The 27,889-nt window shown below is 32.3% G+C and overlaps 1 protein-coding gene across 1 annotated transcript; it reads right to left on the reverse strand.

The window, feature by feature from the left end:
• On the reverse strand, positions 1–27,887 carry LOC127712982 (putative ankyrin repeat protein RBE_0317). Its single transcript, XM_052219563.1, has 4 exons — positions 27,867–27,887; positions 25,731–25,832; positions 3,606–3,707; positions 1–144 (listed from the first exon to the last, which is right to left on the reverse strand). The coding sequence occupies exons 1-4, from the start codon at positions 27,885–27,887 to the stop codon at positions 1–3; spliced, it is 369 nt and encodes a 122-aa protein (XP_052075523.1).
• Between the last annotated feature and the right edge of the window lie 2 nt (positions 27,888–27,889).

Consider the following 27,889-nt stretch of genomic DNA (forward strand, 5'->3'; position numbering starts at 1 on the left):
TTAACAAAGGCGGACAATCCTGTGAATAACCTCATTCAATACCTTATTTTCTCTATTTGGATCGATATCTGTTCTTTCTAGTAACAATTGAAGTATGTTGAGGTGTCCACCTCTAGCAGCTGAGTGTAAAAGAGTGTCACCGTCCTGAAATAAATAGGTTGTAATGTTCATTGTATATAACGTTGGTACAGAAAAAACCTCGTAGAAATGATTTGAGAACACAAAAAAGCATATGCCAACAATTTGTAAAGTAAACTTATGAAATTTTTCAAAAATCACATTTCCCTTTAAACAGGAAATGTGCATTAAGTAAATAACTTGTGTACATAAAAAAATGTTCAGGATGATGTGTGTTAGAATCCCATCTGAATGGACACAGATTGCAAGTTATTAGGAAAGTCATAAACTTAAGTTGCATGTTAATGCCTTAAGAAAAACACTAATTCGCTCTTGTAATTTTATTTAACATTTAACACCCAGAAAAAAGTAAAACAACAAAAATACCGAACTCCAAGGAAAATTCAAAACGGAAAGTTCCCTAACAGCTGGCAAAATCAAAAGCTCAAACACATCAAACGAATGGACAACAACTGTCATAATCGCGACAAGGCACAGGCACCCTTCCATGTAGAAAACTTTGAAGTAATCCCGGCCGTTAAGCTAGCTAAACCTCTCACTCGGATGACAGTTGCATAAAATTCCATTATATTGCCAACAATGTGTGAACAAAACAAACAGACACGAAAAGTAAAATGTCAAAAAAGAGGTACAGCAGCCAACATTGTGTTATAATCTCAATTGCTATAAAAACAAACAAATATGTCAACAAAGAAAACCAAAAAGGCATATAGACAAAGCACATACGAAAATTCAAACATAAGAATACAAAAAAATGACAACAGCACAAAACACAATGGCGGGATGTACAAGTACCGAGCCACGTCTAAAGAATGATACCATAAATGAACCATATAGTAAAAGTTAATAATTTGCAAAGACAAATAAAAGAACACGATAACACGTAATTAAGATGATAAACAACGTAAATACTTAGAATCTATACTTCAAGACCATCATGCATTATTTGTAAAGTTAATACGGAATATTTATCAACAAGGTCTTGGTTTCTTCCGATCAAATTTTTTTAGAAAAAGGACGAGACGGTCTTTGACATAACCCTGGTTCATCAACTTTCTGCTCAGACACTGGTGACGTTTTACAAAGTCTTAGTAGCAGCTGCAAGCTCTTGAGCTCTTGAATACCGAATGAGTTGGGAAATGTATATATATATTCGCATGCAGGTGAAGTTAGTATATTGCTACTAATGTTGGGGAAATTGATAATTTAAAAATTAAAATCGTCTTGTTTGTCATAGATTCTGGTACTGAGATGACCGCTGATGTCAACTTCGATGTATGAGTCTTAAAATGAGACCAAGGAAGCAGTGTCTGTTGTTTCTTTAATTTCTAGTTCTGGAGGATATATCAATGGAACCTAATCAGAAAAATTGGATTGTTTATGGAAAGAACATCCTCAATATATCTGAATGTGAAATTAATGATCTGGCTTCTATGATCTTCTTGTTTTTAACAAGTGTCTGAAAGAACTCTGACTCGTAAGAAAATAAGAAGAGGTCGACAAGGAGAGGCGCATAGTTCGTTCCCATAGGAATGCCGACAATATGTTGAAAAAGTCTACCTCCAAATTCAACAAATATGTTGTCTATAAGAAACTCCAGCATACTGATTACTTGTTCCTCTGTGTAGAATGTTTTACCATTTTGTTAACTATTAACAAAATATCGTATGGTATCCGAGAGGGATACATTTTTAGCGTTTGTTATCATGTTTATATTGAAAAGCATTGTTGATTATTTCTTTTAGACGATTTTTCAATTTCACATTGGGAATGTGTCTTTTCCCTCAAATGTGTCAAATCCCCCAAAACGTGCCAAGTCGACGTCACTGTATCCCAAAAACATTGCATGCTTGTTTTGGATGTTTCAACCTGTCCTTTCACTGACGTCTAATTATGATTATTTTTCAAAACAGTTAGACTTTCAATGGAAGTTAATTAATAACTTCGAAGGCACTTACAATTGCCATTATTAAGTAGATATAAAATAAAGTAGTTGCTTTGTTTAAAAAAAAAATCGATATTATTCTTTTTTTTTTTACTTAAAGAATGTTTTGTAATTAATTCAATGGATAACTTTAGAAATGTATTTTGCTTCCAAAATTCCGACAGAGTTATGTTAAAAAAACACGATTGAAGCCGAAATTGTGTATATGTATTCCTATTATCATTTCTTTGATAGAAGGTTGCTGCTAACAAGGAAGCTATTAAACCAAGAGTTCCCAGTGGTGAAGTTGAAATCATCCCTTCGTAAATTTCAAGGACGCCATCACGAGTTGGTTGACCGTTACGGAATATCCGTTTTACAGATGATAGCGGATATGTTTCTAATGCCGTTACTACAATCCCGTCCTCTTTTCCCGAATGTGACCTACCGAATTAGACTTATTACCAGGTTTGTATTAACATGAGCAACACGACCGGTGCCACATGTAGAGCAGGATCTGCCTACCCTTCTGGAGCACCTGAGATCACCCCCATTTTTTCGTGGGGTTCGTGTTGCTCAATCTTTAGTTTTATATGTTGTGCTTTATGTACTATTGTTTGTCTGCTTGTCTTTTTCTTTTTTAGATATGGCGTAGTCAGTTTATTTTCGACTTATGAAATTGAATGTCCCTTTGGTATCTTTCGCCTCTCTTTGACTGTAACAATTACGTGTTTGTTGACCAATACAATGTTTCGGTATCTAATATCACTAGCAACATGTTTCGCGGGCTTAGAAGTGTATATATAAATATAGTCGTTTAATCTGAAATATTACCGTTTATGACCTTTTGACTGAGTGTGGATTCGAATGCCAGATACTGCATGAAAACAGTAGACGCTAACTCTGTCAATGCCCCCGGTTTTTCTCCTTTTTAATTTCCCGCCATTCACTGACACATTTTTCTGACCTGGATTTGTCTCTTATAAATTTAATATCTGTTCTATATGATTATTATGGTTGTAGACCAATTTCAAACTTAAAACATCGAAAAAGATTGTTCTGCATATTGTATATAGTTTGAAATTTGTAATGGTCAATGTATTTTACTATCACATATTCACATATATAAACATATCCATCTCTGCTTATTCTTAGTTACATTATCTTTACATATATGCATTGGAACCTAACACAGCAATAGAACAATAACTATCATATATTGGCTCATGCATGAATAATTATTATAAAATGCATCTGTGCAAATGAACAAAGCGTAAACAAAAAATGGAAAATAACTTTTAATTTAATAACTTTTCTATTTCCTTAAAAATCATACTTTTATAGAGTGTAAATAGGTTTAAGATATTTTTGTCTTTGCATTCTATTGATTTTAATTTTTACACCTCTTTCCCTTTGCATATTTAGGTATGTATCGAAGATGTGTAAATATTAAGCTAAGATAATTGTGTTGAAAATGAATTTGATTGTTGTCTGAGCCGATTAAACGAACGTAGAGATTCCTGGTAAGAACAACTTTCCATACCTTATTTACTTTGTTTTGACCTATATCTGTTCTTCCTAAAAACAATTGGACTATGACGATGTGTCCTTCTTTCACAGAACAATGTAAGGGAGTGTAACCGTACTGAAATAGAAAGGTTGACATGTTCATAGCATCTATACAAACATATAAAAATGGGTGATTTTCCAGAAATAGTTTGATTATGAAAAAACACTATCAACTCTCAGCAACAATACGCTAAGTCGACATCTGAATTAGGAAATCCTTTTTTTTAAATAAATTACAATTACTCTAAAACTGTTTATGGCCATATGATTGATAGTTTGTGAACACAAACCATTGAATTAGAGCACGCTTTCAAAATATTATACTCAGAACGGAATGATTGGCAAAAACATAACTAATCCGATATTTCAAATGAGGTCAACTTTATATCAACTTGGTTTGGAGTTAAAGTTAGTGATTAAAGAGAAACTTTAAGATTTACATTTAACATTTTTATAAATTATCAAGCGGATTTTGATGGTGACACACACATGGTACATGTAGAGACCTTTAATGTTAACACAGATAATCCAGAGATAATTACTTGCACAGATTACTTCATTTAGATTTGACTTGTTGAATTACTGGAAAACAGTAGATGAATGCTACAGTATACAAAAGAACACACATTTTTGCTCCTGATATAAATGCTAAATATTCTGCTGAAAATATACAAAGGTTGAGTGTTTTTAACACTTGCTTACAGCCACTTCGTATTGAAAACAAATCTGAACATAGAAACCGTTAATGACAGCAGCTGTGCAAAATATTGAGGAAAACACATTGAAGTTGTTCATTAAATTCGAAACCAAATATAGAAAATTATAAAAAAGTTATCATATAAGTTCCTTGACAATGAATTGCTTAAGAATGGTACAGGTAGAAATGGCACACAGATATAATATAAGTTATCACATTTTGCTGATGATACAATTTTAATTTTAAAGAAAGGTTCAAAATCCTTAAGGGAAGTTTTAGATGAATAATAGTGTATGTAACAAATTCAGGGTTTGATATCAATTCAAAAACTGGATTTGTAATCAAAAATCTAGTAGAGATTTTCTTATGTCAAAATAGATATTTATTGTGGTCCACAATAACTATTGTGTATGTTGATATGGATAACATTATTTATTTTAACCGGTTTACGATCTAATTGAAAAATGGTAAAAACGAAACCATTCAGTAATAGATAAAAAGATAAAAAAAATTCCTAAACTTATTTTCAATCACCTCTTCATAAACTTTATTATACCTGTCCTAAATCACCTCATCAGTAGCTTGCCTAAATCAAATGAAAACTAAGTTAAAAAACTATAATGAACTTTTGTTCCCATGAGTTGAAATTAACCTGTACACAGACGTATAGATTTATAGTTTACATTGGCACAAATATCAATTTTGTCATCAGCAAGTTGAAACATAACTAAATTTGTATTCTTATCAAACGGGATGTATAAATACACATCCACGTTCATTTTTTTCTATATAGAGGTTAACTCCTAACTATCCTACTGCCTGTCGATACTTTTATTTTTGGCATTGCACAAGTCATGTCTTCTTTGACTGTCCATGACGTTAAAATACTAAATCCCTGGGATGTGTTTTAGTTGATTGTAATCTCTGATGCATGCTTTTTTATTATTAATTATGTTTCGCTTGTAACTAGCTTTCAGTAACTGCGAGTACACTCAAATCGTACTTTTGTGTTAATTTGACCTGTTGATACAATTTGTAATGTTTTTTCGTTATTTAATGTTTACTTATTTAGTGTTATATATCGTCTCTCTATTTTTAATATATACCAGCTTTGATAAGTGTTTGGTATGACTATAAATGTTCACTTCTGTTCTCGTACTATGAACAACACAATTATTTATTTTGTAAACAATATTTCAGATCTCTAGTACTGTATACCTTACAACAAAATTATTTTCATTTACCTGTGTACATTATTCTATTTGGCGGCACTTTGTTCAAAGATATGGTTGTATTTCTGAACTTGTCTAACAACTCAGCCCTTATTTTATTGATTTTGTATTTACATTGTGTCATAGATCAAATTTATTCGTTCAGTGTATGCTCACTTGTGTTAATATGTCTTTTGATTGAGTTAAGCCATTTCAATTAATATTTTATAGTGTGTCTTTCTATGTTGTGATGTTACACTATTGTTTCAGGTAAGAGTGAAGGTTGGTACCTATTGCAACGTTTAAACCCGCTGCATTGGTTTGTATCTGTCCTAAGTCAGGAACCTTATGTTCAGTGGTTGTCGTTTGTTGATGTGGTTCATACGTGTTTCTCGTTTCTCGTTTTTTATATAGATAAGACCGTTGGTTTTCCTGTTTGAATGGTTTTACACTAGTCATTTTTGGGGTCCTTTATAGCTTGCTGTTCGTTGTGAGCCAAGGCTCCGTGTTAAAGACCGTACTTTGACCTATAATGGTTAACTTTTACAAATTGGGACTTGGATACACAGTTGTCTCATTGGCACTCATACCACATCTTCTTATATCTATTTAAAAAAATCTGTTGCAAAACAACTATAGTGAAGGTAAGCTGAAAATGAAAGCTCTCAAGAGCAAAACATACAAATAATCAAATATTGTTTGAAAGTAAAGATATTTCTAGAATACAAGTGACGTGTTCAGAGTCAAGATATATTGGTTTTGATTTAACGATGTTGCAGGCAAACATTTCCAAAAAGAAGAAAACAAAAAGAGATAATTGGAAAACTTATTAAAACCAATTTAAAATTTGAAATGAGGAATATATAAGTCAAATAGTAATGGATGTGAAATTGCGATTAAGGAAGAGCCTGATCAGATCTAAAATTTAAAATATTAATTACCAGTAGTTCACCAGGTGAATTGAGGCCTAGATCCCTGACTTATTAAACTGTCAAAATGAACAATAATAAACCAATGGGCATATTTTTTTTTATCAGACTATCATTTTTTATGTTCTCGAATGAATTGAAATATTTTGTTTTCAATAAAATTGAGAATGGAAACGGGGAATGTGTGACAGAGACAACAACCTGACCAAAGAGCAGAAAACAGCCCAAGGCCACCAATGGGTCTTCAGCACAGCGAGAAAATCCCGCACCCGGAGGCAGTCTTCAGCTGGCCCCTAAATAAAACTGTATACTAGTTTATAGAAAATGGACGTAACACTAAACCCCGATCTATATAAATGAACCGAAATTTAAAAAAAAAACATACAAGACTAGCAATGGCCAGAGGTTCCTGACTTAGGAAAGGCACAAAAAAGCGTTGGGGTTAAACATGTTTTATGAGATCCCAAACCTCTCCCTATACCTCTATCCAATGTAGAATAAATAAAAACACAGCAATAAGCACAGTAAAATTCAGTTTCTGCAAGCATTTACAGTTAGGGTATAACTTTGAATAAATAGAACACATAACAATATACCTATCTTTATTTATATTTGGTGCATGAGTTATTGCTAGTTTTTAGTTTAATTTAAAAACAAGTTGAGCCTTATTGCTTGATTTTGATCAGACCCGTTTAATTATTAGACACAGCTAATCAATAAATGCTGTTCTACAGACTACAAAAAAAAAATCAAACTTTACAGACTAGAAACGAAAACAGAATTAACAGGTTTTTTCACTTCTCAAAAACATTTGCTTATTTATGATAACACTTTCTTTTTTTAAAACTGTATCATGTGTTCAGTTTCGTTGAATTTAATTTGTTAAGTTCATTTTTTTTCCAACACTATCACATCTTCAGTTATGAAGGGTTATCATCTTTAGAATATAATCAAATACGTATAGTATTGGCTGTATATACATGACTTAATGAAACACATGTGTCTTGGTGTTTGTTTGTTTTTATTATTTTTTTTAAATATAATTGCTTTTATCCCTCTTGTAATTTGCGGAGATGTGTATTGATTTTATAAGCAACATTGTGTTGACATTGTTATTGATGGACAAGTTTAACAAATTCGGACAATCATGTAAAGAACCTCGTTCAATACCTTATTGTGTCTATTTGGACCGATCTCTGTTCTTTCTAAAAACAATTGAAGTATGTTGAGGTGTCCACCTCTAACGCTGAGTGTAAGAGAGTGTCACAATCCCGAAATAGAAAGGTTGCAATATTCATAGTATCAAACGTTGGTTTGAAAAACCAACCTCGTTGAAATGATTAAATACAAAAAATAACATTCGCCAACCATTTCCAAGTAAATTTATGGATTTAAAGACCGTTTTTATCAATCATATTTCTCTTAAAACAGTTATTTTGCATCAAGTGAATAACTTGTGTACATATAAAATGCTTAGGAGGATGTTTGATAAACTCCGATCTAAATGGACCCAGAATGCAAGTTATTTAGCCGAAGACAAGTTGTTCTCTACGTACACCACAGCTTCCTCTACCAACAAAAACTGGTCGCCATGATAATAGCCAATATCATCGAACGTGGCTTTAAAAACCAATAAACAAATAAACAAACAATATCATGGTAAGTTTATATAATATATAATATCAGTATGGGCAGACATCAAGACAGAGGTCTCAATGAAGGCAATAGAAATAAGATTGACGTAACAGAGGGGCGAAAGATACCAGAGGGACATTCAAACTCATAGATCGAAAATAAACTGACAACGCCATGGCTAAAAAAGAAAAAGACAAACAGACAAATAATAGAACACAAGACACAACATAGAAAACTAAAGACTAAGCAACACGAACCCCACTAAAAACTGGGGTTGATCTCAGGTGCTCCGGAAGGGTAAGCAGATCCTGCTCCACACGAAAGCTGTCAAAAGTATATAGCAGAAAACACACAACTTGCTAAATTCACGTCATTTTGGTACCTTGTGGAAAGTTGATTCATTGCAATCAAATCACATCTTCTTATTTTCATAATGATAAAAATGTGTATATACTTTAACATCATTTTTCATTTGTTGCATAACTTTTATTCTTTTTTTCAAACCTCAGTACATTAAAAAAATTGGTGCTTATCTTATCCACACATTTTTTATTGCTATCAAGTTTGATGGCTCTCTCAAACGATTTATCAATCATACCACCCAACCCATCAATTCATACCCTATATTTTTATTCTATTCTTACGTCCTAATAAAAATTGGACTAATTCAAGTGTTCCTTCTCTATTTTAAGCGGCTATGTGCAAAGTTGCAGTCATTACATATAGTTGTTGACATTCTCACTGTTCCTTTGCACTCTCGTTGAAATGCACGACCATTAATGATGGACTGTCGTTGTTCACATTTTAATTATACGTACAATTAATTACTAGTAAATACTATTTAAACATTCACATATTAAATATGATAGTTAAGAGTAAACTGGTCTTTGTCTTAAGCAATGTTTTAAGCAAAATAAATTAAAAAACGAAACGAAATGGTTGGGAAAAGTATTACAAACTAATTCAATATGTTAAATGAAGCTTACTGAACGACCGACTTTTTATTATCTAATGTCCTTAACAGATTTAATTTCGCTCGTTTTCAAGCATTACACAGATAAGCTAATTTAGTTATGATAGAGATCTTAACTGTGTCTAAAATGCTAAAAGAATAAAAGAATAGACCAATTGATTAATTTTGATCAGACTGGTTTAATCGCTGGAAATTGTAGATTAATTGAAGCTGTCCAGAAGTACACAACAGACGTGATTGAAACCGTTAATGACTGCAGTTGTGCAAAATATTATTGTAAAAATCATTAACGCAGTTCATTAAATTAAAAATTTGAAACCCCAAACAAATTAAAACCGTTCAACTGCGTTCCATGTTACATAATCAAATGAAATGAATTTCTTACAGATTATTTGTTAAAGTCCAGTTGTATATTTAAGATGCATATCAAACTAACATGTTAATGAGATTTGAATATGAATCAGTTTTGTTTAAAAACTATACTCGGGGCCGTATGTTTAAGGGGGTATACAACACCCAAGAAAGATAACTCTAACTCATGGTCTGTTTCATTGCAGTGTTTTTAAATCACATGCGATATGGAAGAACTTGACAGATCCTGATCAGAATGTTATTTTTGTTTCTAAAATCAGATGTACACCTATTGTTGTTCATTTAATCTTTAAATCCATTTATAGTTACTCATTTTCCATAAATGAATCTTCAAAGAGACAAAAAAAGAAAATTTCAAATTAAAATAAATTTACAAAAGAAAACTAGGAGGTCAGGTTTTCTTCAAAGTGGCAAATAAGGGGAAACAGAAAGGACCATAACTGTTTTCGTTTTTTGCCCAGGCTTTACATATAATATAATAAAGTATAAAGTATAAAAAGTAAAAAGCCTAACAATAAAATTATAACCAAATAAATAAATAAACCAAGGACAATTATGCTTCTATTCGTACCAAATTGATTAAAAGCAAACCAGAATTGACTCCACGATACATTTTTTTGAAAACCGCAGTTTTGAATAAAATACGCTTCATAGTGTGAAATTGTAGGTTACGAATAATTGATACATGACATGTGTATTTGTGTGTTGAAAAAACGCTGGCATGTTTTTTTTTTATGCAATTGAAAATTTTAGGACATAAAAAGTAAAATCACAAAAACACTGAACTCCGAGGAAAATTCAAAACAGAAAGTCCCTAATCAAATGACAAAATCAAAGGATAAAACACATCAAACGAATGGACAACTGTCATATTCCTGACTTGGTACAGGCATTTTATATTCATACAAAAAATCAAAAGATACCAAGGTGATAATCAACCATAAGTGCATCAGTGACAAGTTTAGGAACAAAGACAACAACAAGAAAAAAAACCCATCAGAATCAGTCCACCAAACATTACACTATATCATTCAACTCTCTGTTTTCGACCTTTACCCTGGTAGGTGTAAAAAATAAACATGTGTCTTCTATTTCGTCCGCAATGTTTGGGGAAAGTAAATTCTAGATTTAAAACCATGGTTGAAAAAAATAGAACATGTGAGTTTTGCTTTATCAAAATTCTAATTTCGAAGGGATAGCGAAATTTGTTTTCTTTTGTTGTGCTTTTGTGTATTTTTCCGAATTAGTGAGTGCAATTTTGAAGTAAATATAAAAAAGAAGATGTGGTATAATTGTTAATAAGATAACTCTCCACAAGAGACCAAATGACACAGAAATTAATAGCTATAGGTCACCTTACGGCCTTCAACAATGAGCAAAGCCCATATACTAGCCAGATATAAAAGGCTCCAAAATCTTAGATGTGGAACAATTCAAACGAGAAAACTAGCAGCAATGTTAATGTACGAAAACAAAATATGTAACACAGCAACAAACAACAACCACTGAATTACAGGCTCCTGTCTTTGGACAGGCACATACATACAGAACGTGGCGGGGTTAAACATGTTAGCTGGAGCCCAACCCTCCACCTAACCTGGGACAGTGGTGTAAAAGTACAAAATAAGAACGAACTATAAACATCAGTTGGAAAAGGCTTAGTTCATCAGATGGATACAAGTGGAAATACATATAACAGAAACATAGAGTTGACGTGGTTCGTCGTTCATTTTTGAATCGTTTATCGTTTGTTTTTAAATCTGTAAACAACAAAATTGAAAATCTTGTTCATGCAAAATATCTGCCGTATGTGAAATAAAAAAAAAACATTTTGTGGAGAAGTTAAGTACGTTCACTTCGCTTCAATAGAAACTAGCTTTTTTGAATTGTCTTTTATGTATTCTGTGTGCATGAAATTTGTTGATATGTCATAATGTGTGTCCATATTGTTGTATGGTCGATTAGAGCTTGCGTAGTGTTTATTTGTTAACTAAATATTGACTCTAACTAAAACTTTGAATTCATAGAATCGAAAAAACAAGCCAAAAATCTCAGGCCTTGGTCAAAAGACAAATGTCATGGCCTGCACAAGTGTGTCTTGCCAAAAACAGTTATCGTCTTCGAGGTCAAAGTTCAAGGTCACATAAAGGTCAAAACTGCAAGGGGCACAACACTTCATGATGATACATCCACATGCCTAAGATGTAAGGTATAGGTCAAAAGACGAAGAAGTAATTGCCTGGATGTGTTTCTTGCAAACAAATACATTAAGTTGACCTTGAGGTCAAATTTGAAGGTCATATAAAGGGGTTCATGATACAAGACACTTAACCTCATGACTATACATCCACATGCCAAATATGTAAGGCCTAGATCAAAATACAAGAAAGTTATGGCCCATATGTACTATCAGAACGGACCTTGCTCTTATTCATTGACGGAAGAGGTATATTTTAATCTTGAATTGAAAACAATCTGACGTTTAAATTGTTATAAATTTTTGCGAGAATAACAGACTGATAAAGTACTACAAATGGTTAGTTTTTAAAAAAAATGAAATGACAATTTTTTTTTATAATTAACATTTTTATCTTACATTATTGGACCAATCATAGTCATTTTTGGTTCCTTCATCTTAGACCCCCCCCCCCCTCCCCCCCCTTTTTATTTCAGACTAAAATTTAAATTCAGAAACACAAACTTACAAGTAAAGAGTATCAATCAAACTCAAAATTGCCTGATTCATCACTATTAACTATGCTTTTGTCAATTTAGGCTTAATTTAAAAAAAAAAAATTAACATGTATACCCCTATACCCATATTTCTTAACTTCAAAAATCGACCGAAACTAGCATGTGATCCATGCCATATGTTGGTGGCCGTATCTTTTTTACCAACGGTTTAAATCTCTAAATATTTTACATGATGTTCAGCTGGGCTTAACATGCTAGTTAAACCCGCTGCAATTGTTTGCACCTATCTTAAGTCAGGAATCTGATGTTCAGTAGTTGTCGTTTGATGATGTGGTTCATAAGTGTTTCTCGTTTCTCGTTTTTTATATAGATTAGACCATTGGTTTTCCCGTTTGAATGGTTTTACACTAGTAATTGTTGGGGCCCTTTATAGCTTGCTGTTCGGTGTGAGCCAATGCTCCGTGTTGAAGACCGTGCTTGGACCTATACTGGTTTACTTTTATAAATGTTGACTTGGATGGAGAGTTGTCTCATTGGCACTCATACCACATCTTCTTATATCTAGTAAATATTTTAAAAAGGGACAGGGGACAACGTGAACTGACTATTGTTTTAAGGGAGGGAGCGCTTGTTCTTAGTGTTATGTGATTTGAAACATGACTTTCGAAAAGGTGGAACTATGAAACAAACATATAGAAATAAAGCATTACTATTATTTTAACATAGCCTCTGTATGTAACAACTATATGACAACTATATGACAAGGATGTGTTGTAATTATTCATTCGAGAACAAATCTGTTTAAAAAGTGTATTTACCATACGTATTTGAACGACAACTGCAGGACGCAGAGGCTCGGTCAATAAATGTTTAAATAGATAAACCCCTTGTAAATTGCATGGGGTTTCGTATGAAACCACAAATATTGATATTAAGCTGATAATTTGGTACGAGACGAGGGTTCCGTCTACTTAATATTAATTAAGAGGAACACCACCAATTTCATAAAGTTGTGCTAATATTACTATGGTCATCAAAAAATTATGAGGATAAATGAGAAATAATTTCAGGTTCAGATGAAATGACTGGAGAGAAATTTCCAAATGGCCTTTTATAATTACACAAAATACAAGACAGCAGGAGTTTAAGTCTAGAATATATCAGCATATAGGTGTACAAATACATGTTGAAATAAAAGTAGCCTTTTTGATACTCCAAACTGTACTTTTTGCCAAGGAGGATGAAATATTAAATAAATATCATACAAAATATTAAATAATTTGACAACCATAGCAAATAATACGCGAACTAAACCTTATAGGTTGCAATTCTGTAAATACAGACAATGCAATTTCCCATAGGAACTCCCTTTGCGGCTAAAACTGTGACACTTTTACTATGAAGTGTCGTGAAAAATAATATCCCAGAACGGAAAGTTTATATTCACTACTATTTTATTCAAAGGTCAAAATATAGGGCTGTGCGGCATATTTTCAACATTTATATGCCCTGAACTTCTAAGAGTTTAAACTTATACTAAAATTCTATACTACCCTTACCTCCATTTTTGGACCTCCTAAGAATTAAAATTTAGCCGCTACCATGTTTATCTATACTGGTTACATTCCCAAGTTATGTCTCTATGAGATGAAACACAGAGATCATCAATGGGAACCAGTACGTTAACAAATTAACATACCTATGAATATTAAATATCTCCCCAAAAGAGGCGTGGTTTGAGAAACAGCTGTATTTACAAAGTGCAACCTATACAAACATTTATTCAAATAGAAAACTCTCTAAAAACACTTTTTCTCACAACAATACTTATTTATCAGAATTATAGCCTTAAAGAAATCACTGCATATACTCTAAGTCTCCTTTTACAGTACATTTTATACCCCTACCCCTGTTTCAATTTTTTAAAGATTTTGAAAACAAGACTCTAATTATTGCCAGCTTACCCTATGTGCATGTTTTCTGACATGAACTGTCTAAAACCTGTTTGAAACTATTCTGATAACAAATTGAAAGCATTTTAGAATACTATAAATGTTTTGTTTAGTAGTTAAGCATTCCAACATTCAAGATTATACAAAGTATCCAATCCTGCCTGTGTCTCCAGTCCACATCTTACTGTATGCCTATTTGTCAATGAAAGTTCACAATTTCTGCCTCAAATGGTCAGTTTAGAATTCTTGTCACAACAGTATCATCCCTAACCATATATCTAACATAAGTTAGTTAATATATGTCCTAGAAGTGTTTAAACAAAGGCATATTTGCAAAAGTTGTATTTATGAAGATATCAGTCTGGTGCATAAATTCACTAAAAGTTTGATTGAAATGACTGCTTACATCTGATTTTTGCATAACTTCCTAGCACAGTTATTGTTTACTTTATAAAAGACCTTTAAAATAAAAAAATCATAGCATTTACAAGTTAAATTATCTGTTTTATGACTCAGGGGTAGGCATTTTCCTCTGTTTTTTGCCCCTGGGGCCTCACATTTCCTAATTTTTTTCCCTGTTTCTAGCAATGTGAAATATTTACTACATATTTAGGATAGAACACACTATTGTTAGTTTTACTGAGGTCTTTTTGTAATTCTAGCTTGTACTTTTTTATGCCGCAGTCACAAAAAAGCACATTAAGGCGTTACGGCTTACTTTTGGGTTATCGACAGGACAAAAACACCCCACCAGAAATATTTAGGAAGGATCAATGAGTTGCAATTACTGTGAAGAGTAAATATAAGCACTTCTAAACAATTTAAATTACAAATAGGCATATATTATGAATTTATTTTGAATTCAGGGCTTTAAGTAAACCATGCATACTGTAAACTGTGAATTTATGCTGAGTCATCATAGTTAAGGCCCAGGATTTTCTCAATCTTCATGAAATATTTATAAAACTTCATATTTGAGTTAAATTCTTTAAAATCTCTGAGATAAACCAGATTTTGTGAAATTCTGTATGTTCTATTTTTTAACCCTATATAGGTTGCAATTCTGTAAATACAGACAATGCAATTTCCCATAGGAACTCCCTTTGCGGCTAAAACTGTGACACTTTTACTATGAAGTTTCGTGAAAAATAATATCCCAGAACGGAAAGTTTATATGCACTACTATTTTATTCAAAGGTCAAAATATAGGGCTGTGCGGCATATTTTCAACATTTATATGCCCTGAACTTCCAAGAGTTTAAACTTATACTTAAATTCTATACTACCCTTACCTCCATTTTTGGACCTCCTAAGAATTAAAATTTAGCCGCTACCATGTTTATCTATACTGGTTACATTCCCAAGTGATGTCTCTATGAGATGAAACACAGAGATCATCAATGGGAACCAGTACGTTAACAAATTAACATACCTATGAATATTAAATATCTCCCCAAAAGAGGCGTGGTTTGAGAAACAGCTGTATTTACAAAGTGCAACCTATATTCAGAGGCTATTGTTAACTGAGGACCAAAGGTGGTTTGAGTTCTCTTATCTCGAAGCTAAGTCTGAATTGCAAACAATCTTCAAACTATCACTTTGAACAATCGACTTTTGAGTAGTAATGTCATTTGAGAGTAACAGTTTGTTTAAACACAAGCGTAAGATTTGAATTGCCGTCATTTGTGGTTCATCGGGAAAACACTACAATAACGGAATATAGAAATTGATAGATTACTTTGTTAATAGTTTTCATCATTGCTTATTTATCTGCCTATTTATATTGCTAAAACGGATTTATCTTGTTGATAGTGTTTTTGCTTGATTATGTTATGAGATAGAAAGTGATGCCTTAGATATACGTTATCCGCTAGTTGTCGTGTATTCTTTTATATATAACAGCTAAGTGTATCAATTCCTGAGATAAATTGTCACCACCTTTTTTTTGTGTGTTGTCCGTGTTGTTTTGTATTCTTAAGTGTGTAGTGTTGAGGAATTTGTTTCGGGAGGATTTGATTTTTAACTTATTCAGTGGGAGAAGGTTTTTTTTTCATTATTTTCTTCGCATAGAGTGTTTTAAGTTTTGATCCACTCTATGTGACATGACAATACGTTATTATGTTTGCCGATAATACGTCCGAGTTTATGAATTGAAGTCAACAGACTTTACAAAAAAAACTTGAATTAGATTGGTATGCATTTTGCTTAGGATACCGCCTTGGTGGTCTCGTCGTAGCGTGTTCCCGAGTACGGGAGGTCGTAAGTTCAAACCCCGGCCGGGTCAAACCACAGACTTGAAAATTGGTATTTGCTGCAGCACTCAGGAGAAAGAGCAAAGACTGGTTGGCTCGGAGTTAGAATAATGTGTCTGGGTAAGGTGATATGTCTTCTTGTGGACTTTTACCTTGTGAACTGGCACGTTAAAGATCCGGCTCAGCGTTTCGGTCTAGTGCAAAGCATGGTTGATATTCATACTACATTAACATCTTCTCGTCCTGAATATGCATATTAATTGGACGCTGGACGTTAAGCCACCATTCATCATGATCATCATTATGCTTAGGTTTAATATCATATTTGAACATGTTGTTTTGATTTGAAATTAAAAAAAAATAGCTCAGAGGTTTGATGCCACAAATTTGTACAGAACACTATAACTTGTTAGATTTTTGTTTTATTGTAATTTGAATTTGAATGAACTTATTATCTAAACATGTAATATAACAGCTTTGAAAGTAAACTTAATAAAAAAAAATATATTTCCTATCAATTAAAATGTATCAGAAAATGAAAATATTAATCTTTTTCAAGTTACAGTCACAATTATACGTTCACAAAATGTTTAAGAAATATACATAAGTGCTGTAAAGTGCTGTGCATATGTTTGTATACACTTTCAAATTACAATTTAATTTGCAAAACTGTTCTGTTTGCTACGAAGAAGGATGAACAATTAAACCTATATATCGGGAATGTTAGAATGTACAAACATTCATTGATCAGATTAATTGTTCGCTTTTCAGTAGGACAACCGGAAGCGCCTGAGTAAGGATTTCGGTGCTCAGTGATACGGTTCACTAGACGAAGTTGTCAACACGTAATGGCGGCCATTACATTGGATTTGGCATTCCACGCTGTAAAGTTGCATTTATGACATTCTTGGATGCTTAAACTTTATGCCACACAACATAAAAGGTAAAGGTTTATTTCAGATATTCAGTTAGTTATCTTCAAATAATTCGGATCCCAAAAAATGATTTAAACGGCAAAAATAAAGTGTAAAATTATATGAAACATGAAAATTGAAATCCCATTTTTCATCATTTCCTTTTCATGTATTGAATCCACTATTTACACCAATCACTGGTGAATTACATTCGGATTTTGGACTTAGGTATCCGCCCTTGTCTCCGGAAATATTATACCCACACAAGTTGTCAACATCCGTTTCCAAACTGGTCAAAGTGTTCTTCACGATCTCCCTGGAAAATATTCACGCTATCACTTCGTGCTCAGATAATAGAACATTGTAAACCTCTAACAGCAAATACGGACCAAAATAAATCAAATTTGAAAGCACGGATGATCACGTTTCATGTTGACTATACGTTTTCTAAAAAGGGGAGTAATTGTTCCCCAAAATATACTGAGGCTACATGAATTTTGCTGAACTTCTCAGGTTCAACGAAAATGTCCATGTACCAAATCATTAGAATGTAAGACATATTCACTTTGACTGTTGGCTATTTTATACCTGGTCTAATATAAATAGATTCGTCCCATTTCATATACACCAAAATTTAATATTTATAAAAACGTCCTTGAACATAAAATACAAAAGGAAAGCGATCACAGGCACTTGTTTCTGTCAATGGGGGTTCACTATCCATACTCGTACGAAAAATTTAATTTTGATGTAGGTGGGTCATTTGGTTGGAGGAATTTAAGGGGACATAATATTCATTTTCTTTTTTTGCTATTATGGTTTATTAATTTATTTTCAAACTGTACACAATTATTTCCTGCATTTCATTGGACATAATATTCATTTTCATCCTGTGTCAGCAATCTTGAGTAATGTTTATTTTATGTTCAGTTTTATTATTTAATACATGGACATGTCCCAGATCAGAATATGCATTACCATAAGACTCCTGCCCTTCTCTTTCCCATAAAAAAAATAAATAAGATAGCCATCCTCTAAATTCATATCTCTGAAATTATAAAAGAAATTTACACATTGAAATTAGCCAATCACCCACCCGTTTGAGAGCTTACACATGCATTACATGTATCCCAAGAAACTAACAAATTTAAAATGCCTGTACAATTTCTTTATATCTGACATGTTATATTCTTCCAATAATTAGATATACAATCTAATTAGAAATGATAATCCATTGACAATATTACTTTCTCAAACTTCATTAATATTATCAAATTCAAGGTGTCAAGTTAGTGTCAATACAGTCATGACAGTGGTGGTTCCAGGATTTAAATAAAAAAAAACTGGGTTGTGAGTGCCCCAAGAATGTATAAAATGACAGCTTGCATTATACAATGAACATGTTATGATGTTTATTACACTAACACATAAAAAAATGTTATCAAAAAGTTGGTTATAACATAAATTTGCTCAATATTAAAACTAAAATTAGTTTTCAAGACTTTGAAATGTTTTCTTTGCCTGTAACTTTTATTTATTGAGCAAAAATGCTGAGGCATAATTATTTATAATACTTAATAAATACATGTACAGGTATCTTCTGGGTAATTTATTTGGCAAATTTGTATTCATGTGTTGATAATAACAATGCAAAGTTTAATTTTGCTTTGAATAATTTAGTATATACATTTAGTAATTGTATGTACATGTTCATTTGCTTCATATATACAGGATGGAGAAAAATGTTCACTATGGATAAAAAAATCAAAACAGAGGACTTTTATATATAAACAAAAAGACTTGTACATGTATGATATACAAACAACAAGAAACCAGTAATCAACTGGAATGTCGACGACGAGTGATGTTGGAAGCAAAATTGTTTTTGTTAATAGAAAATAGAACTACAATATATTAAGAGTAAGTAATCCAAAAGTGTCTGTTTAGGGTTCCAACAGTGTGTTATTAACAATATGCTATAATTTCAATCCCCCAAATATGAAACAAAAACATAATATGTATGGTATTCAAACTGTTTTCATGAGGAAATAGACTGAAAATATTCTACATTTAACAATCAGACATGAAAGTTGCCAATGGAATAAATTGGAACTTAAAATTTATAGGATATAGGTCAAGGAATCATACACAGGCTTTAACTCCAAATGGTATACTTTTAATAGTTTAAAGATTTTATTCTATTATCTATGCTGTATAAATATCAAGATTGTTTCATTTGGATTTAAAACCTTATTTCAAGAATGAAGGGTACAGTAATTTAAAATTAATTTATATAATGAAAAACGATATAAGGGAATTAACTTTTACATGATGTGCATCATATCCTAATGAAGCGTTTTAATAAATTTGACATTTTTTTTCAGATAAGAGAATGACTTGAGCAGACCGTATTGAGGTCATGGATGGCCATAACAATGAATTACAATATATTATAATTATCATTCTTCATTACTTTTTGATTGAATTAACAAACTGAATTTAATAACCAAATATTTTCTTTTTTTCTTCACAACACATCCTGTCAAAAGAATAATCTTACTGGAGGATAAAAATTTTGATACCTGGAATCAGCAATTTATATGAAATTTATTAAGAGAGATATATTCATGTTCAGAATGGTAACCCACCAGATAACACAAGTGGTTCGAGTGATTATTAGCAGACATTTTTGTTGAACTAATGCAGGATTTAATAAATGAAACTTAAGCAGACTATGGGCTCCAAAGTGCAGTAAAAAGAGGATTTTTAAATATGTGAGACTCATCAACATTTAAATGTGCATAAGTGAAATGTTACAATATTTAGTAAACAAATTCAGATTACTCATCGGCAATATTCACGGAAAAAATATGGATCAACGAAGTACGATGTCAAAGATATATATGGTTTATCAACAAATCAATCCAATGATGATGTAGGCCTAAAACTGTTAGTTTACCAAGCTCGGCCTGTTTTGGTATAACGTTGATATGGATTCAATATATATGACTTCCTTGACATTAAGATAAACAAAATTGCTACAAAGAAGAAAAGAATCCAACTTTTAATGACATTTTACGTTGACATTTTCGGCGCCGGAAATTGACAACGTTGATCTATATACTGACACAACTTCGGTTGAGGACGTTTCCGGCAATTCTGCTTCAAAAAATCACAAGCAGTTAAAATTTATTGATGTCTTAACATATATTTGTTATGTTTCAATAATTTTAAGTGAATAATTATTTTCGAGACACAATAGCTATCGTGTACATCAGAAACAAGGTTGAGGGAGGACCACGCCCCCACAGTTGGGACATACAAAATAAAGATGACCGTTCTCCATTTCTACTCGATAGAAGTGCCTAATGTTTTCATAACATATACATTATGTGCCAAAGATTATTATATGAAAATATAAAAAAAATCGAGGCGGAGATTTTTTAGAAACAGGTAATAATTATAGCAGATCAATAGACGTAATAGAAAAATAGACGGAAATGGCCCCTTCTTCAATTTCGAAAAAAAAAATATAATTTTACAATTTACTGACACATATTGTTATTTTTAAAGGGGTTCTATATCCAAGGATTCACCTTTTCATGACATTTGAATGAGTATTACCTTTAAAAACAGAAACTCTGCCAATTTCTAAATCTACTGTCCATTCAAGGAAAAACCTATAAAAACTGAGACCACTACATTAAAATGGGAACACATTTTTGCCTTGGCTTGAACACCCCTGTTCTTTACGAATTGCGATGCCAAAAACTAGCAAGAATAGGATGTAAATTTTTTTAGAAAATCGAAAGATATGTATTTTTGTGTTCCCATTTTTAGTATAGCCATTTAATCCTACAGTGCAGACAATCAAAATCCAAAATTCTATGTTCAAATATCAAAAAATAAGATTTCCTTTTATTTTAATGTTCCAAAATGAAAAAAAATATATGTTAATTCATATATTTTACTCATATAGACGTGCTTACAATTAACAGTGTTTATCGTCGGTACTTTGCGGTAAACGAATAAAAAAAATTTAAAAAGCGCGCAATTTTCAGTTGACGTCGGCCGACGCAAAATAGTCTAATTTTGCGCGTAGGACAACTGAGCGCCGCCGAATCACATTTTGGCCCAAAAGACACATCCGGTTGTCCCACTGTTTGTCAGATTAGATAAGTGTTCAATTTACAATAGAAAGCGGTATGCTTAGAGATATTATAAAATCATCAAGGAGAAGGGGTGCTGTTAATTCGATTGTTTACCTAAACAAATAATATAGTTTTAACTGCAAATCGTTAAAAAACAGAACATTGCAAACAGTGCAAAGTAAATTTAAGCCAGTATACTTTGGACTGAACGGCCAATTTTCAATAAGTTATTTTTACAAATCTGTATATGCATCTAACATAGAGGTAGATACATAGTTATCGTATATTTTTTTTTATGTAAGAGAACTTATTGTATATATTCTTTTGAACAATTATAAAAAGGAAAAATAGAAACAAAACAAACTTTTAAATAATCTTGTTAAACTGAACAACTTATATTCTAAGTATGTAATGTTATATGCATTGTACTATTATTCTTCCGACAAAAACCGCTGAATTCGTCATGGTTACAATGTTGCTCCCATGTTATATACACTGCAAGCAAAACCACTAATTACAACTAACCCTAACATAGAAAGGGTACACTTTCCTACTAAAACCGATGATCAATGAGTCAATCAAAGAAATATCTATATCAATACAAATATAAGCTTTAGCATCTTCAGGAGCTAGAAAGAACTTCCGAAAAAATACTTTTTTCCAGTAATAAGGGAGGTAGCGCAATATGAAACCAAAATTTAACAACATTAAATGTAATCCACGGCCTGACAAAGCAGCAGGGGTCAGCCCTGATATGGGGCAGAGTTGATTCAAATGTGGTTGTAGACACAACACAGAATTAAACGGTTCATAGAGGTTTTGAAATCAAGAGATATTTTGATTTATGGAAAAACTATCAAATATAAATAGAAGATGTGGTATGATTGCAAATGAGACAACTCTCCACAAGAGACCAAATGACAAAATCTTCACTTGTTTGTCTTTGATTGTGTACAAAATTGAAACAAGAGGCATTCCAGATATACATATAGAAAAAAAAATTATGAATAAATTATAGTTTTCCTTTTCTGGAACGGTAAAAACAAACAAAAGCTCAAAGTATGCTGTTTACCGATGTAAGTGAAGGGATAGAAATTATCAATTAAAGGTAGATTCACTGCATGCCGCCATCTTGGATTGTACAATAGCAGTACACAATCGGTCTACTTCTTTGCCTAAATCTGGAAATTTTGAGACAGATTTGCTATTTATGTGTAAGAATGTTTAATTGTATAAAGAAAAAAAAGTGATTTATTGCATAATCCAAAATGGTTAACAAAGACCAAATATTTGTGTTTTTCTAGAATCAATTTTCCAACTGACCCATTTAAGGTGGCTCGGGTGTCTTCCTCCATCTTTGATTTTGCAGAAGCAGATAACTTTGGTCTAGATATTTGATGAAATGTGCAAATTTTGAGAGTTGTATGTAATTTATGTAAAATACTTTTGACATAAATATAGAAAATTGTGTGTTTTATCATAGTTACAGTTGTAATTTCTCAAAAATACCTTGTTTGTGTTTGATTAGATTATTTTCAACTTTGCCAAATAAGGGGAGATAACTCAGATAAAGTAATTTTTATAATAGAAAGTGTTATGAATTTACCTTTTTTGATATGTAGCAAGAAAACAAGTTCGGTGACCCCATTCTTTCTTTTTCTTATCTGAAAGCATGTTATAAGAGCAATCTTCTCACATTTTATCTTAAAGTTCTGATAGTACGTTTTCTTTTTATCACACAAAATTTGATTTTCCATGCATAATCTATACAAAATCTGACAATTTTGCACAACCTGTAGCGTGAAAAAAAGTCCGGTGACCCATACTTTTTAATATATTTTTGAAAAAAGCATGATAAAAACTTCACTTTGACAAGTTATCAAAAAATTCTATCAATTTTAATTAAGACGCCCTAGCCACCTTAAGGAGAGATAACTCTTATCGTAAAAATTGTATACTGGAATGAAATTTTTATTTTAATTTTTTTGACTTGTAGCAAGAAAATAAGTTCGGTGACACCATTTTTTCTTTAGAATAGACATGGGAATGTGTCAAACAGACAACAAACCGACCAAAGAGCAGAACACAGCCAAAGGCCACCAATGGGTCTTCAACACAGCGAGAAAATCGAGCACCCGGAGGCGGGCTTCAGATGGCCCCTAGATCAAAAAATGTGAACTAGTTCAGTGAAAATGGACGTCATACTAAACTCCAAAACATATCAATGAACTAAAATTTAAAAAAACATACAAGACCAACAAAGGCCAGAAGCTCCTAACTTGGGACAGGCACAAAAATGCGGCGGGGTTAAACATGTTTTGTGAGATCCCAATCCTCACCTTATACCTCTAGCCAATGTAGAATAAACAAACACACAGCAATACGCACAGTAACAATCAAGAACAATCCCTCCCGTTAGAAGTTTAGTATCATATCTTCATACTTCCTTAATATAGAATACAATGAATTGAATAAGAATAGTACAGATAGAAATGACACACCGATATAGAATAAGTAATCACGTTCGGTAATGATACAATTTTAATTTTGAAGAAAGGTCCAAAATCCTTAAGGGAAGCTTTAGCTGAATAAAATTGTATGGAACACATTCAGGGCTTGGTATTAATTAAAAAAATAGGATTCTTAATTAGAAATTTAGTAGAGATTTTCTTATGTCACATTAAATATGTATAGTGAGCCACAATAACTATAAATTATGTATGTGGATATGGATAAAATTAATTAGTTTTACCGGTTTACGATCTGATGGTAAAAAAAGAAACCATTCAGTAATAGATAAAAAGATAAACAAAAATATTCAAACTTTTCTAAATCACCTCTTCTTTAACTTTTTTTTATACCTGTCCTAAATAACCTCTTCATTAACTTGCCTTTCCATATGAAAACTATGTTTAAGACTATTAATGAACTTTTATTCACATGATTTGAAATTAACCTGCAAACAGACTTAAACAAAAATCTGTTGCAAAACAACTATAGTGAAGGTAAGTTGAAAATGATAGCTATGAAGAGCAAAACATACAAATAATCAAATAAAGAAAACATTTTTGTATACAAGTGTCGTGTTCAGAGTAGATTTATATTGGTTTGAATTAAACGATGTTACAAGCAAACATTTCCAAAAGAAAGAAACAAAATAGACAATGGGAAAACGTATTACCAACCAATTTTATATTTGAAATGAGGAATATATAAAACAAATAGTAATGGATGTAAAATTGCGATTACTAAAAATCCTTATCAGATTTAAATTTTAAGACATTATTACCAGTAGTTTAACAAGTAAGTTTAGGCCTAGGTACTTTTACAAATGAAACTGTCAAGATGACCACTAATAAACCAATGAGCATATGTTTTTTTTTTTATTATCAGACTAATATATTTGATGTTCTCTAATTAGTTGAAATATTTTGTTTTCAATACAATTGAGAATGGAAACGGGGAATGTCTCAAAGTGACAACAATCCGACCAAAGAGCAAAAAACAGCCCAAGGCCACCAATGGGACTTCCACACAGCGAGAAAATCCCGCACCCGGAGGCGGGCTTCATCTGGCCCCTAAACAAAAAAATGTACTAGTTCATATAAAATGGACGTCACACTAAACAACGATCCATATAAATGAACCGAAATTTAAAAAAAAAAAACCTATATGTTAACAATGGTCAGAGGGTCCTGACTTAGGACAAGTGCAAATATGCGGCGGGGTTAAACATGTTTTTTGAGATATCAACCTCCTCCCTATACCTCTAGCCAATATATTATAAATAAACACACAGTAATACACAGAGTAAAATTCAGTTGAAAAGAAGCTTTACGATTTTCATTTAAGTTCTAACTTTGGATAAATAGAACATCTATATTATATATAATTGATGCATGAGTTATTGCTAGTTTTTGTTTTATAATTTAAAAACAAGTTGAGCCTAATTGATTGATTTTGATCAGACTCGTGCAATTATTAGAAACAGCTAATTAATGTATGCTGTTCTACAGACGACAAAAGAAAACGAAAACGAATTATCTTTTGCAACACTATTACATCTTCAGTTATGCAGGTTTACCATCTTTAGACTTTAATCAAATACGTAGTGGCTGCATATATAGATGACTTCATAACTTACGTTTGTCTTGGTATTTGTTTTTTTGTTGTTGTTGACATATAATTGCTTTTCCCCTTCTGATATTTAGTATTTTGCGGAGATGTGTATTGATTTGATAAGCAACACTGTGTTGACATTGATTTTGATGGACAATTTAACAAAGTCGGACAATCCTGTAAATAACCTCATTCAATACCTTATTTTCTCTATTTGGATCGATATCTGTTTTTTCTAGTAACAATTGAAGTATGTTGAGGTGTCCTCCTCTAGCAGCTGAGTGTAAAAGAGTGTCACCGTCCTGAAATAAAAAGGTTGCAATGTTCATAGTATATAACGTTGGTACAGAAAAAACCTCGTAGAAATGATTTGAGAACACGAAAAAGCATATGCGAACAATTTGCAAAGTAAACTTACGAAATTTAAAAAAAATCACATTTCCCTTAATACAGTAAATGTGCATTAAGTAAATAACTTGTGTACATAAAAAATGTTCAGGATGGTGTGAATTAGAATCCCATCTGAATGGACACAGATTGCAAGCTATTAGGAAAGTCCTAGACTTATGTCACATGTTAATGCCTTAGAAAAAACACTAATTTGCTCCTCTAATTTTATGTAACATTTAACACCCAGAAAAAAGTAAAACAACAAAAATACCGAACTCCGAGGAAAATATAAAAAAAGGAAAGTACACAAACAACTGGCAACATCAAAAGCTCAAACACATCAAACGAATGGACAACAACTGCCATAATCGCGACCGGGCCCAGGCACCCTCCAATGCAGAAAATGATGGATTAATCCAGGCCTTAAAGCTAGCTAAAGCTCTAATCCGTATGGCAGTTACATAAAATTCCATTATATTGTCAACTATGTGTGATCAAAACAAACAGACACAATTGGTAAAAATGTCAAAAATAGGGGTTCAGTAGCCAAAACATAAAATCACAAAAATACCGAACTCCGAGGAAAATTCAAAACGGACAGTTACTTAACGAATGGCAAAATCAAAAGCTCAAACACATCAAACAAATAGATAACAACTGTCATATTCCAGACTTGGTACAGGCATTTTCTTATGCAGAAAATGGTGGATTAAACCAACATTGTGTTATAGTCTCAATCACTATGAAAACAAAAAAATATGTCAACAAAGAAAAACAAAAAGGAATATAGACAAAGCACATTCGCAAAATTGAAACACAAGAGTACAAAAAATGACAACAGCACACCAAGACAATGGCAGGATGTACAAGTACCGATCCACGTCTTTAGGATAATACCATTAAGGGACCAAATAGTTAATGTTGATAATTTACAAAGACCAATAAAAGAACACGATCACACGTAATTAAGATAATAAACAACGTCAATACCTATAATCTATACATCAAGACCATCATGCATTATTTGAAAAGTTGAAACGGAATATTTGTCAACAATGTCTTGGTATCATCCGATGAACTTTTATAGAAAAAGGACGAGACGTTCTTTGACATAACCCTGGTTCATCAACTTTCTGCTTAGACACTGGTGACGTTTTACAAAGTCTGAGTAGTAGCTGCACGCTTTTGAATACCGAAAAAGATGGGAAATGTATATCCAATAGGCAGGTGCTGTATGTATATTGCTGCTAAGGTGGGAGAAATTGATAATTTCAAAATTAAAATCGTCTCGTTTGTCATAGATTCTGGTACTGACATGACCACTGATGTAAAATTTAATGTGTAAGTCTAAAAATGAGACTAAGGAAGTCGTGTCTGTTGTTTCTCTAATGTCTGGTTCTTGAGGCTATATCAATGGAACCCAATCAAAAAAGTTTGGATTGTTTACGGAAAGAACATCCTCAATATATCTGAATGTAAAATTTATGATCTGGCTTCTTTGATCTTCTTGTTTTTGACAAGTGTCTGAAGGAACTTCGACTCACATAAAAATAAGAAGAGGTCGACGAGGAGAGGCGCACAGTTCGTTCCCATAGGAATGCCGAAAATTGTTTAAAAAGTCAACAAATATGTCGTCAATAAGAAACTCATCAGTTGTTACTCTGTGTAGCATAACAACAATAACATGAACGGTACTAATTTTTCTGACCCAGATTTTGACAATCAATGTCTCTTCAAAGATGCTCGAGGCTAAAAAATTTGAAAATCCAAAGCTTATTAAACAGATAAAGAGCTATAAACCAAAAAGGAAATAAAATGTATAGCCAAAACCGGGCAAGGAATCAGAGCTACGCATGAGGAAGATACATTCTTTCATTTTAAATAATTTCCAAAATTTTGTAACAGCAATTTTTTATAACACAAAATCCGTATTTTCATGCCAGTACCAAAGTACCGACTACAGGCATGT

The sequence above is a fragment of the Mytilus californianus genome, unplaced genomic scaffold (assembly GCF_021869535.1).
Source record: "Mytilus californianus isolate M0D057914Y unplaced genomic scaffold, xbMytCali1.0.p SCAF_8, whole genome shotgun sequence".
Taxonomy (NCBI): domain Eukaryota; kingdom Metazoa; phylum Mollusca; class Bivalvia; order Mytilida; family Mytilidae; genus Mytilus; species Mytilus californianus.

What these genes read in the sequence shown, in the direction of transcription:
- LOC127712982 (XM_052219563.1), bottom strand. Translation starts at nt 27,887, where the DNA reads ATGCCTGTAGTCGGTACTTTG. An exon ending in ATCCAAATAGAGAAAATAAG is followed by an intron (nt 3,708 to 25,730) that starts GTATTGAATGAG and finishes TTTCTATTTCAG; the next exon opens with TACGGTTACACTCCCTTACA. An exon ending in GTCAAAACAAAGTAAATAAG is followed by an intron (nt 145 to 3,605) that starts GTATGGAAAGTT and finishes TATTTATTTCAG; the next exon opens with GACGGTGACACTCTTTTACA.